The sequence below is a fragment of the Lagopus leucura genome, unplaced genomic scaffold (genome assembly GCF_019238085.1).
Source record: "Lagopus leucura isolate 7727_CA_CO unplaced genomic scaffold, USGS_WTPT01 Super-Scaffold_100052, whole genome shotgun sequence".
In the NCBI taxonomy this organism is placed as follows: domain Eukaryota; kingdom Metazoa; phylum Chordata; class Aves; order Galliformes; family Phasianidae; genus Lagopus; species Lagopus leucura.
The window spans coordinates 1,774,337-1,787,231 of NW_024962298.1; the positions used below are offsets into that span (position 1 = coordinate 1,774,337).

General features: G+C 52.9%; 1 protein-coding gene across 3 annotated transcripts; it reads right to left on the reverse strand.

Annotated features, from left to right (window-relative positions):
- Positions 1 to 97: 97 nt before the first annotated feature.
- Positions 98 to 12,695, reverse strand: MAN2C1 (mannosidase alpha class 2C member 1). Of its 3 annotated transcripts, XM_042885688.1 has the most exons (27): positions 12,576 to 12,695; positions 12,239 to 12,364; positions 10,738 to 10,861; positions 9,984 to 10,054; positions 9,577 to 9,754; positions 9,381 to 9,491; positions 8,932 to 9,121; positions 8,361 to 8,467; positions 7,964 to 8,074; positions 7,697 to 7,789; positions 7,229 to 7,345; positions 6,635 to 6,730; positions 6,211 to 6,356; positions 5,618 to 5,741; positions 4,958 to 5,079; positions 4,401 to 4,486; positions 3,737 to 3,907; positions 3,392 to 3,474; positions 3,176 to 3,270; positions 2,948 to 3,052; positions 2,578 to 2,734; positions 2,128 to 2,271; positions 1,933 to 2,042; positions 1,299 to 1,378; positions 1,017 to 1,162; positions 668 to 771; positions 98 to 592 (listed from the first exon to the last, which is right to left on the reverse strand). In XM_042885688.1, exons 1-27 carry the CDS (start codon positions 12,659 to 12,661, stop codon positions 475 to 477), a joined length of 3,201 nt encoding a protein of 1,066 aa, XP_042741622.1. In that variant the 5' UTR covers positions 12,662 to 12,695; the 3' UTR covers positions 98 to 474. The 3 variants fall into 3 exon arrangements, with proteins under 3 accessions (XP_042741622.1, XP_042741625.1, XP_042741623.1); XM_042885691.1 differs by lacking the exon at positions 9,381 to 9,491; XM_042885689.1 differs by lacking the exons at positions 12,239 to 12,364; positions 12,576 to 12,695 and adding an exon at positions 11,504 to 12,221.
- Between the last annotated feature and the right edge of the window lie 200 nt (positions 12,696 to 12,895).

The window sequence follows — 12,895 nt, forward strand, 5'->3', positions numbered from 1 at the left end:
AACCCCACCTCCAAAAGTAAAGGTAAGCACTGCCCCCTTAGTTTCAGGAGTAAGAAATATCCCACTGAGGAGGAAGGACACTGAGAGCAGCAGCAGCTACAACAGAGTGTTCTCATGTAATTTTGTCTTATTTGTGCCCCCTTCTGCCAGAGCAGTGCAGGAGACAGGAGAAGGAAGGGAAGAGAAGGGGCTGACTGCACTGCTCTCTGATGGCTGGTTGGGGGTCTAGGGTAGATTTTGCTCTTCCCTGGAGCTGCTCAGTATTGCACACTTCTTGGGAAATACTCTCACTGGAATCTGGTCAGCAGAAATGCTTGGTCCTTCTTCCTCTCTGGCCCAGCAAGAGGGCACTGGTGGCCAGGCTCAGTTCCAAGAGATGACACTGCACTTCCGGGTTACTTGGATGTGCCGTGGGGGAGATTCGGGCTGTGATTTGAGCTCCCAGTGTCGGTCCAGGTTATTGTAGCACCAGCATCACTGCTTCAAAACCAAGAGGATGGAGAGCACTTGGAATGGTGTGAAGGAAAGCTTCATACCCTGCTGCTCCAGTGGCAGGTGGCCCTTGGCTGCTGGCCTCTCCAGGAGGTCACATCTGGGGGGAGAAAACAGCTGGTGAAGCTGAAGTGACTGACCTGAGCTCCTGCCCAGCCACCCTGTGCACACTTACAGCATTGCCTCTTTAATGGGGAGGGAGGTCTGGAGCCAAGTGACAACTGTGCTGCCATGTGCCTCGTACAGCCGGACCACCACAGCTTCAGGTCTGTCCTCAGCCTTTGCAGACACAACACAGAAACCTGAGTTCACACAGAGGAGATGGGAACATCCTAACCTACATCTTTATACCTCAACCAGACCAAAATGAGCTCAACTGAGCTGCTCTGCCATGCAGAACAGAACTCCATAGCCACTCAGCCAATCCTGCCTGTCACCCAGTGCCGGGGAGAAAGCAGACCACACTGAACAAGCAGCTTCAAAACTGCCCCCTCTACCCCCCTGCTTCTTCCTGGGGGACTTGCCTGCTTGACAGTCTCCAAAACAACTGCAGGTGAGCTCAGAGAAAAAGCACTCCAGGCTGGACACGGTGCACAGCTGGCTGGGACTGCGTGGAGGGGGAAATTCAAGTTGTAGGCACACTGGATCACACCAGCATCCTGGAAGGAGCCTGCAAAACACGAACCTCCAATCAGTCTTTATGCACTGACAGCCAGAGGTGGAGGCACCCTGTGCCTATCCGAGGCTCGCTGGAGCATCCTCTACTCTGGGTGCCCTCACAGTGTCCAACTCTGCTCATTACTCACCTTGATGAGGCATCACAGCATAGGTGAACTGGTGGTGGGCAATATCTGCAGTGGCATCAGGAGACTTCGGTGCTCTCAGCCTAAGGAAAGAGATGGGACTCTTCACAGGACCTTCTGTCACCCAACCAGAGCACTGGCAGGGCAACTGCCTTCCCCAGCTACTTTGGGTCTGGGTCCTGAGGCGGATTCTGGGACTCTAGACACGGTCCCAGAAGCTAAAATCAATCTCTGAAGGGTGGTTTCCTATGAAACTTTCAGCTGGTAAGATTCAAAATATCCATTTTCTCTTAGCTTCGCATGCATATGTAACAGTGACATTCCATTCCCTCCCTTAAGTCTCCCTTCCTGGGGTGTGTTTTGGCCAGCAACAGAAAAATTACTTGGTGCAAATGTGGCTCTGAGCTCAATGGCATTATTTATGAGCGTATGCCATCGGAATTACATTATCTTAGTCAATTTTAATTACATCAGCTAACAAGTTTTAGAAGACAGCCACCCACTTAGGCTAATCACAGACTATTTCCTTATTAACTATGATCATTCAGGACCAGACACTGCCCTGACTTGAAACAGACACCTCAGAAAGCACCTCCAACGACTGCTGCAGCTCCACCCTCACCACAACCCCACTCACAATGAGAGGCTGAGGACGTTCCTGTGTGCTGATGCCCCATATTTACAGTCATTCAGCACTGCCACCCCGAAGCCGTGCTCAGAGAGATCCATCCACTTGTGAGCCCACACCTGCAGGAGACACCAAAGGACATATTCATCACACAAAGCCTGCAGGAAAGCAGTCAGCCCATCATGGGACCAGAGCTCCTCTCACCTCAAATCGGGCCCAGTCCCAGGATGTGTTCCAGTGGGTTGGCCGCTGCAGGTGCCCAAATTGGATTTCGTAGGTAGCATTTGTGCTACGGACCTGCACAGGGAACTCCACCTTCAGGAACTTGTGAGATTCCTTCCAGTCAACCTAAATGCAATAGCAGAAAGGCATTGCCATGGGCTGACAGGCAGAAATTGCACTCATCCTCCCTTGACATGCAGCAGCCAACTACCAGCCAGGCTGGACCAGGTACAATACAACAGCCACTAAAAACTGCAAGCAGCAGAACTGACTGATTTCATCCACCTTCTCCCTCAAGAGACCTCATTCTGGGACTACCTTCACCTTTTGCAGAGGACAACAGGCAGTGGGGACCCCGAGAGCAGAAGATGGGGAATAAAACTCAGAGCTAGGGTTCAGCTCGCCAGGGAACACAGCAGCCACTAGTCTCACCTGGGTCTTGAAGCAGATGTATGGGCACATGGCATCCAGGATGATCTCCTGGGTTAGGGTGCTGCTTTCCCCCACCCGCAGAGAGAAGGTGGCGCTTCCCCGTAGTCCCCCTGCCAGGGTGATTTCCAGAGGCTTCAGCAGCGTTGTCACTGGCTTCCTGGAGACAGGGGTAAAGGCAGAGCTAGTCCCAGCCCAGCAGATCCAGTTTCCCAAGTCCCAGTGCAGCCTCACACAGCAGATGCTCGCTTCTACAGAGTGAATGCCCCAAGACGGGGGAGGTGCTGAGATTTGGTTACAGCTAAAACTGACAGGAAGGTGAGAACTTCCAAGCAAAGTCAAAACTGAAGTGCTGCAGGCAGTGCTGCTCTACCTGGTCTCCAAGTGATAATCCATCACGTCCCAGGCGTCCCAGTACAGGGGAACATCATCAAAGAGTGCAAACTGGTTGGCACGGCAGCCATCGGCGACTGACTCTCTGCAACAAGGCAGAACAGAGAAAAGCAGCTTAAGAAGAGGCAGTGGTGAAAGGCTCACAGTGAGGAGAAGGCCTGAGAGAGGTTATAGGATCCCAGATGCAGGAAGCAGGTGAGAGACTCACCTCTCAGAGTGCACCAGCTGAAGAGAGGTCAGGCGCCCCATGGCATCCAGGCAGACTGCAATCAGCCCATTCTTCATGGTAATGGAGCCATCCTCCTGGGAGAAAAAGAACAAACAGATTGCACAGACTCATGCCTTCGGGAGGTGAGGGAGTGTGAAGTTCACAGCTGTAGAACTGGAGGTACCTCAATCTGAGGACAAAGGCAGTGATGCTTACCTGCTTGATCACTGCCACAGGCTGAGGGGGCAGCAGTGATTCCCTCACTACAGCATAGCCCATGCTGGGAGCTGTCACCAGGGCTGGAAAGGAAAGAGGTTTTGTTTCAGCACCTTCCCCAGACCCATCCTTAAGTTGACACTGTGTTGTCCTGGCGCTCTCATGTTCACCCCCTCCTCTTTATTTGTCATCTGGGGGCAATCTGAAGTGGGATCAGCCCCAAGAAGCATTTTGACAAATGAGTAAACCCTCTCCACGACAGGGAGAGGCAGAGTAATTCTTTGCAGGCTGTCTCTGCCACTGTAAGGAACCATGATGCATGCTCTGCTTCTGAGTTAGACATACCTAAAGCCTCTGTTCCAGCTGGCTCAGTCCTGGAGATCACCTCTGTCCGTTCCCAGGGCAAAGTGTTCAGCACAAGAGTGCTCTCAGCACCCCCAGACCTGAGCTGCAGCAGTTCTCCACATAAGGACTGCACGGCCTCCTCCTGCAGGCGACTGCCAGCCCTGCGGATCTCTGAGCAAAAAGCAGCCTCAATTGGACCCAGGCAGGCAGTTTCTCACATCAAAGAACTTCTTTTGTGAAAAGTACCTACTCTATAACTACTTCCAAGCTACAATTACTCATTATTTTTAGTATTAATTACCATTATCTATTAAGCAAAGCTTATGATGGTTCTTATTGACTTTATTACGAGATTACAGTGAGCCACGTCAGTTCAATTGGAAAATTGCTGAGCTGTAATAAAATAAGCAATTGCAACTGCCTGTGGGCAGACAGGAGCAGTCCTCAGCTCCCACCTTTGCTAGTGCAGAGAAGTCAGTAACTCAGCACGTTTTGCTCAATCCTGGTTGAATTTGCCCAATTACTGACACATGCCTGACACACTGTGCTGCACAGGTCTTGTCCCACGTTGCCAGGCAGTCTGAAATTGAAAGCTCTGCAACAGGCAGGACTCAAGGTGCTCCAATAGTAAGTAAGTGCCCTCCTGGCCCAACTCCCTGCTCACCTGCATAGTATTTCAGGGCATCCCTGACCACAAGCTGGATACAGCTGCCTGGTAACACGTCATGAAACTGGTTGAGCAGCAATAACCTAGAACAGAAGAGAAACCACACCAGGAAGCAGGGGAGAGCATTAGGTTTGTTCTAGCTTCCCAAGCCCTGTTTGCAAGATAGACAGACTTAGTAACTGTTCCCCATTAGAAAACAATGGGGAGTTTTTTTGCAAAGCACACTTTAAATCCCCTTACATTAGGATAAGGGGTCATCTTTGCCAACCACAACCATGGGGATTGGGAGCTGACTCTTTTAATCTCTTGGGACTACCAGATATGTTATTGTACAAGTTCAGACCAGTCAAAACTGGCCAAAGATAAGTGTAGGCCGGAGATGAAATTTCCAGGCAGCACAGCAGTAAAAGTTTGGAGCTTCCAAAGGATTTAGAGTGAAGGTTTAAAGATTCCAACGAGAGAAGCAAGGCACTGAAACTCTTTCCCATTAAGTTCTCATCAGTTTATGGAAGAATTATTGTTTGCACAGCAGTCATGCTCATGCACTTCCTTACCTCCAGAGCTGCTGCAGCTGGCTAGCAGGATACTGGAACGTGCCACTCTGTGCCACAGCCAAGGTGCTCAGCACCTCCACATCATGCAGTATTCGCTCACACTCCCGATTCCCCTTCTTTATCTGGTGCCAATCAGCAAGAGAAGGAAGATTCTTAGAAAAGCTGTAGCCAGGAATGAATCTCTTACACCAGCAAAAGCACAGATCCAGTGCAGGAAGGTTGGTTACTTGTAGGTGTCATGAGCTGCCATTACTAGCTTTCTTTTTTGGCCACAGATCAACCTGGCTTTCAGCTCTATAACCTCCAGCACAGGCCTCTGCTTAACCCCCAGGCCAGACTCCACTTACTTTTCTCCTCTTCCAATTCTTCATCCCTCCTCTGCAATGATCAGGGCCCCGCTAAAGTGCAGGACATGGCAGTTATTGACCAAAGAGGGTCTGCTGTGTCTTGGCTCCCTTCTCACCCTGGAAGCAAGTCTAACTAAAGACTAACAGCAGATCTGCCTTTTGGAGTGCTGGCTGCAAGGTGGCTCCCAGAGCTGAGGCACAAAGGGCGCTACCCAAGCCCTGGAGCCACCTGAGCAGTAGCAAAGAGAGCTGAAAACAGCCACTTTCCCTGAGGGTGAGGGATCCCACTGTCCCATCCCACACATGCAGTCACCTGGGCCTGGGTGGTGTATGTGCCGTTGTGCAGCTCGAGGAAGAGTTCTCCCACCCAGGTGCACAGCTGTGATGCCTCTTTCTCCAGGACAGAAAAAAAACGGTCAGGAGTGGAGATCTGAACCCTGTGGGAGAGAGGTACAAACAGCAATGAGCCAGGAGAGAAGTGCATGACACAGTTAGTGGGGTGCTCCCACCAGAAGGGCGTCAGTTCCAGAAATGAGGCTTCAAAAACCCCAACACACAACTGAAAGGGATGTGCAGGGGGACTCTTGGCTGCCCAGAGGTGCAGACCACTTACACTTGGAGAAAGGAGAGCACTAATTGGAGAATGGAAACAGCCAGCTCCAAAATCCTCCCATACTACAAACTGCAGGCAGGAGGCAGAGTGCCACGGTGCAAGCTAGCTGAGGAGCAGCAGTTATTTGATACCTTGAACTGCTGCCTAATCATTTTTCCCCATGTCAAGCCCAGCAGCCCTTTGTCTAATCTGTATGTTGTGTACACAGCTGCTTCAGTAGAAGCAATGGGAGCCCATAGAGGCTGGGACAAGTGCTCTGTGTCTGCGCAAGGAGGCAGGAAAGGATCTTTCACCTAGGCAGCCCATCTGTATCACTCATCCTCTTCATCCTGTCCAGCATGTTTTGCGTGGGGCCACCTCCTCCATCTCCAAAGCCAAAAAGGACAGCGCTGTGGTTCACACGTCCTTTGTCCCTGTTGTTCTTCACTGTTTTCAGCATCTAGAAGAAATTTGGGACAGCTGCAGTCTGTTGGTACCCAGCCCCAGCTCTCCTTGCACCACACAAGGAAGTCAGTCTTGCCCCTCTTCCCCAGCCCAAACCCCAAGAATCAGGCACGGACACACCACAGAGGCAGGCAACTAACTACCAGGTTAACTAAAGCCCTTCATTTGGTAATCCCACTCCCTTTTCTGACAGCATCCCCTCTTAGAAACCTCAGACCTTGCCCCATGAGGCTGGCATTGCACTTCACATGCAGGTTTGGCAAGCTCACTTACCTCCTCCACTCGCCCATGCATCCCATAGGAGTCACCAGGGGGGAAATGGGTCAGGACTCGGGATCCATCAATGCCTTCCCAAAAAAAGGTGTGATGCTGCAGACATGCCAGAGAAAAGTACAGTGTCTCAAAGAGCCACAAAGCGCCCAAATGTTGAAACACAGACCATGATTCCCAGAAGTTCCCAAAAAACTCATGCCAGCACAGGCAAGTGATCAACTCATCCCTTGCTCAGTGTTTCCAGGCTCCCAAACTCATCTCCCAGACCAAAGTGCATGTGGAGAGTGCAGTTCAACCACATCAGCACAGAACTCAGGCACTAGAAGCCCGTGCTGCCTTGCAAGCCTTGTCAGGCACAAAACCCAGCACCCAAGTCTCCATGGAAGTGCAGAGGGGACAAGCATGTCAAAAACCTGGAGGATCCACACTAAGCCTTCCTTTTCTCTCCATGTCACAACTTAGAGTTTTTGAAAGAAAAGTCTCTCTCAGCTGAGCTAAGGACTGGTTTGAGCTGTGGAACAAATGGGTCCAGCCCTGCAGACAGACTCCAGCAACCCTATGTCCACCCCTGGGAAAAAGGGAAGCACAACTCACTGGGAAGGTGTTGACCAGGTTCCAGCTGAGCTTCTGCGTGAGGAACCGTTTGATCCCACAGCCACACATCAGCTGGGGCAGCTGGGCTGAGTACCCAAACGTGTCTGGCAGCCAGAACTGGGAGCAGAGGAAGAGAAACACAAGAGTCAAACTAGCCTGAGTTTGTCCAGGGTATCCTGGCTCTAAAGCCTTAATGCAGAGGGCAGACAAGATGTGCTAGATAAGGAGCAACTGCAGACACCTGCCAGACACCAGCAGATAATAAAATCAAGGCCTAGTCCTGTGCTAACTGGCAGGATATATGGGTGACTGGATATTCACTCATCACATCTTTACTTCCAAATATCAGGCCTATGTGAGGCACCTGAAAATTATATCTGGAAGGCAAATCGGACAGAAATCTTGAAGGATAGCAAGAGGTGGAAGGAGACCATGTGCAAGGAAAGCATGCTGCAAAAGAGCAAGTACCTCTGAGCAGATCTGGCCAAACTGCTGCTGGAAGAACCGCTGGCCCTGAAGGAACTGCCGCACCATGGACTCTCCACTGGGCAGGTTTCCATCCTGGAAGCAGAGCACAAGGAGTCAGCATCCTCTCTTGCAACACATGTGTCAAGCCAGGCATAGGAGAAGCTTCCAGCCCACTCCCACTGCCACCCTGCCCACCGAGGATCAGAACACAGCTCGGCACTGCAGAGACAAAAAGGTGCTGTGAGCCAGGCTCGCCGTGCTTCTCACCATTTCCACCCAGGTGCCTCCAACAGGGATGAACTGCCCCTTTGTCACGTAGTCCTGAATCTGGGCATAGAGTCCAGGGTACCAGCTCCGCACCCATTCGAATTGCTGTGCCTGTCAGAGCACAGAAGTCAGCCCCAGCTCCTACCACATTGCTCCACATCAATGTTCCTGCTCTCTGGAACCACACAGGACTCTGGCCACCCCCGTCTCATTTGGAGTCACACTGGAGAAGCAGCATGCCACAAACAGAAGAGCTTCTCAGTGAGCTTGGCATCGATTCTTTGTGCTGCTCGGAGCAAACCATCCCACTTCCAATCCTCAGGGCTGCCGAGGGCTGCAGTGACCCCTGGGGTTTGCAGTGACCCCATCCCTCCAATTCAGGAGAGAGATGGCTCACCTGGGAGCAGGCAAAGGTGAGCTCTGGGTTGTGCTCCATCAGACGGATAACCGTGACCCAGCTGCGAGCACATTTCCGGATAGTCTCCTCATATGGCCACAGCCAGGCTGTAGAGACAGACACACGGCACTACCGTGGTTATTACTTGGCACAAGCACCACCCCTGGCTGCCTGGGTAAGGCAGACTCCCTTGGGAATGGGGCCACACTTTCAAAGATCAACCAGAGAAAATGCAACAGCAAAATGCTATCCTTTGACTGATGTGCCTGACAGCACCACGGCCTGGGGCCTCTGCTGCCTCTCTGCTGAAACTGAAGTCGTCTCCAGGGACTGGAAATTGAGGGGTGATGTCCAAAAGGCAGAAAACAGTGCTCTGTAATCCATCTCCTATCAGCAGCCCCATCAGTGATCCAGACCACACAGCTAACCAGACGCACACCCCTCTGCCTCACCGCCCGCTCACTAGCACAGAAATCCCTTCTCCTTTCCCTCAGGGCTCGGCGCCTGCAGCCCAAGGGCAGCCAGCACTGCCATCCTGGCCAGTAGACAGGGAAAGCTGTACTGCTCTCACCGGAGTCAATGTGGCAGTGCCCCATGGCGTGGATGGTGTGCTGGCTCTCGCCGTTCCTCTGGCTGAAGATCGCTGCAGCCAGCTCACGGGCAGCAGGGAAGGTGGATGGGTCCTTCACATCACACACGTTGACAATCTGGTTGGCAGCATACAGGGCCTGGAAGCTCCTCTGGTTTTCCTCCCCGAGGAGCTAAGGGGTGGGAGGGAGGACAGCTTGACTCTGAGCACTCTGGCCAGTATGGATACATCTGTCTCAGGCAGAACCTGCTACCTCCTTCCAACACCTGACTCTTGCCAGTGGTTTCAGGCAGACACCACGTCCCTGCTTCAAAGATAAAACCTTGTCTTTGCGTGTGTTTCCCTAAAGCCAAATTACACATACACTCAATACCAGAGGGCTCTGGCCTAACAGACTCCGCTTTAGATCAGCAGGTAGATGCAACAAGCACCTGTGTTGTCTCCTCATTTGGATTTCTCATACTGCAGACAATGTCAGTCATGCCAAAGCAGCGGGAGCAAATACATATTCCTCTGGGGCCTCCTGGTGGGAGGAGACAGGTCTTGGGACATGGAAGAAGGGGATAAAACGTAGAAGTTGTAGGAGGCAGAAATGCTGAGAAAAAGAAAGAGAAGGAGCACACAGACCTGGGCCATGTCCAGAAGTATTTCCAGATCCACCAGCAGCTCGTAGACATCTCTGTTGAAGACCACCAACTCAGCCTTGCTCAAGGTGAACTTTCTGTCAGGGTCCGGAGGGGCTATCATGGAGCCCTTGCCAGCCCCAAAGAGCCCATTGCAGGCCAGCTCCACATACAGCGTCAGACTGCAGAGAGCAGAAGGAAACCATCAGCAAGCAGATGACAAGTGACCCCTGGGGTCAGATTACTCAGCTGGCAAAGCCCATTCCTACCCCCCAGCAGGACCAACCCAGCTGAACTTCTGACAGACACACTGAGAACCCTGATGCAGGCTTGAGTATCGCACCCCAGCTTTGGTTATTTCACCACCAAGCTTCCCCAGCAGCACAGAGTTTGGCCAAGCTGCCCACTCACCTGTGGGGCTCTGTCTCCTTCAGGCTGCTTGTCAGCACGTAGCTGGTCTTCTCACCTTCCTTAGTCAAACCCTGAAGGGAAAGGCAGCACATTTAACCCACATTTGCACAAGAACGTGACAGCAGGCTTTACAGAGCTGCTGGACAGACAGAACACCACAAAGCCCTGCTGGATGGAGGGCTGTGGTCCCACGTGTCATAGCACAGTGCTTCCCAAAGGAGTACTAGACTACCAGCACGCCTGACTGTCAGGACTGAACTCTGGATACAGCCCACAGACCCTCTCTCTAACAGAAAGCAAAGTAAGCAAACCACAAGTGTCACCCTTTCTCCCGCCCCACACGCCAGCCTCCTTGTGTGGAGCCAGGAGTTGGACTCAATGATCCCCATGGGTCCTTTCCAATTCTGGATATTCTGTAATTTCATAACTGCCCCTCTCTGCACTGAAGTTTTTCACGTATTTAAAGACTTCTCAAGCAGCTTTGGTTTATTTGTTAAGGCTGAACCACAGCTATAAATACACTTCATGTTTTCTTTCATGACCACATTGTCTAGACCGCTAGTTATTCCTGGTTCTCTCCCTTTGGCCCATGTGTTATTTCTCCCCAACAACACAAGCAGACATTACTCCGAGGCACATAAAACTAACAGAAGGGGATCCCTACTGCTCCATTAGAGAGCTGAGGGAGATGACTGCTCTGAAGATAGCAGAATACCTGGCATAGCTGGCATACACCTGACCCACCCCTCCTTACCTGGACCGGCTGGGCATCTCGCCACACCATGCCTTCACCATCGCTCTCCCAGACAAAGTGCACCTCCTGTCCTGCCCATGCTGGGGGGATGCTCAGCTCCACCCTAAACCAGCAGGTCTCCCACCTGGAAAAGAACACACAGACACCTCACCCACTGCTGAGACCTTCCCAAAGAGAAACCTCGTGCATTCTGAACCTCTGTGGGCAAAAAGCAGCAGGGACGCCACGCAAGCGCAGTGTGCTCAGTGCAACAAAGCCATCTGTCTGCACAGACATGCTTTAACCAGCTCCCTGCGTGGCTGTCAGTGACCCAGCATCAGTTCAAGGAGGACACAACACGTGCACAGAACAGTCCTGTCCCATTTAAATGCACTGGGCCTCCCCTTCCAGCAAACTGTCTGCCCTTTAATCACACTAAACTTCTGGCTCGTGGCACTGCTGTGGGTTAGAGGTGTAGCAGCCAGCCAAAAACCCAGCCAAGTGGGGTTGAAGATCTCTGAGCAATCCATAAGGTAATGAAACCCGAGAGGACGTGCTTTGATATGAAACGATGGTGATACAGAGCTGGGAGGAGTGGCTGACACACCAGAAGGCCGTGCTGCCATTCAGCAAGACCTGGACAGACTGCTGAGTTGGGCAGAGAGGAATGTGATGAGCCTCAGCAAGAGCAAGTGTATGGTCCTGCACCTCAGTAGGAACAGCTGCATGCACCTATGTAAGTTAGGGACTGATCTGATGGAAAGGAGCCATGAGGAAAAGGACTTACGGGTTCTGGTGGACAACAGGCTGGATCACGAGCCAGCAGTGCGTCCTTGTGGCCAAGAAGGCCGATGATATCCTGGGCTGTATCACCAAGAGAGCACCCAGCAGGTGGAGGGAGATGATCCTGCCCTTTGCTCTGCCCTGGTGAGGGCACATAGCCAGTCTGGACTACCCAGTTAAATAAAAAAAAACAGGGAGATCTTCTCTGTGGGCCACAAAGATGACCAGGGCTTAGAGTGCTGCCTGTACAAGGAAAGGCTGAGAGACCTGGGACTGTTCAGTATGGAGAAGAGAAGGCTGAGTGATGATCTCATAACTGTTTATAAATATCTAATGTATGGGAGTCAAGTGGACGGAGCAAGGCTCTTTTCAGTGGTGTGCAGCAATCAAACAGGGGTCAACAGGCAAAAACTGGAACATGGGAAGTTCCATACAAACAACAAGAACTTCTTCATGGTAAGGGTGACAGAGCACTGGAACGGGCTGCCCGGAGAGGAGGTGGAATCTCCTATGGGGATATTCAAGACCCACTTGAATGCTGGCCTGATGTAGGGAACCTGCTTTAGCAGAGGGTTGGACTTGGTCTCCAGAAGCCCTTTCCTGGATGCACAGCCCTTACCACGAGTCTCAGCCCTGATGGCAGCAGGCCGGCACCTTCACCAAAGCACACAGCAGGGAGGGGCACACGGTGTCACGGCACAGCCCGCCAGCTCTGCAGGTGCTGACAGCCCGTACTCACGTGGGCCCAAAGGCGTCCCCCACTCTGGCCGGCCTGAACTCCTGCACGACGGCCTCGCTGTAGGGGATCCGCCGTGGGGTCTGGAAGCAGGAGAGCGAGGTGGGAGTGCAGCTGTCCCCATAGAGCCTGTGGGCAAACGTGGCCGGGGTGTGGTGAGCTCAGGCAAGGGCCCCCACCCCACAACCAACTCCTCATGACACCGAAGGAATAACAGCCGCCCACCCGAGGCCGGGCCTCTACACACTGAACCACCTCGGCGCTTCCCTCGGAAGACACACCGAGGCGAGGCCTCTCCCGAGCCGGCAGCACCCGGAGGACGGGCCCTCCCACGGCCCACCTGCCCCGCAGGTTGCAGTCAGTGAAGTAGGTAGCGGACACGAACTTCTCGACGCGCTCCAGCGCCGTACGCCGGTGCTTCAGCATGGCGGCGCCCACGCCGCTACTGCGCGTGCGTCTCCGTCCGGCGTCTCCGTGCGGCGGCTGGATGCGTCGCGCATGCGCAGAACGCGGCACAGCGCTGAGGGGGATGGGGCCGGGCTGGGGTGAGGCCTATAGGCCGCACTAAAGCCTGAGGCGAGGCCTACAGGCCGGGCTGGGGCCTGAGGCGAGGTTTACAGGCCGCACTGAAGCCTGGGGTGAGGCCTGCAGGCCTGGCCT

Bases quoted from the DNA above. Each gene is read 5' to 3' on its own strand.
- MAN2C1 (XM_042885688.1), bottom strand. From the start codon at position 12,661: ATGCTGAAGCACCGGCGTACGGCGCTGGAGCGCGTCGAGAAGTTCGTG. The intron at 9,122-9,380 runs GTGCTTGTTGCA...CCCACCCCTTAG, and splicing joins CAAATGAGGAGACAACACAG to CTCCTCGGGGAGGAAAACCA. The intron at 772-1,016 runs GCAAGTCCCCCA...GTGTCTGCAAAG, and splicing joins TTTTGGAGACTGTCAAGCAG to GCTGAGGACAGACCTGAAGC.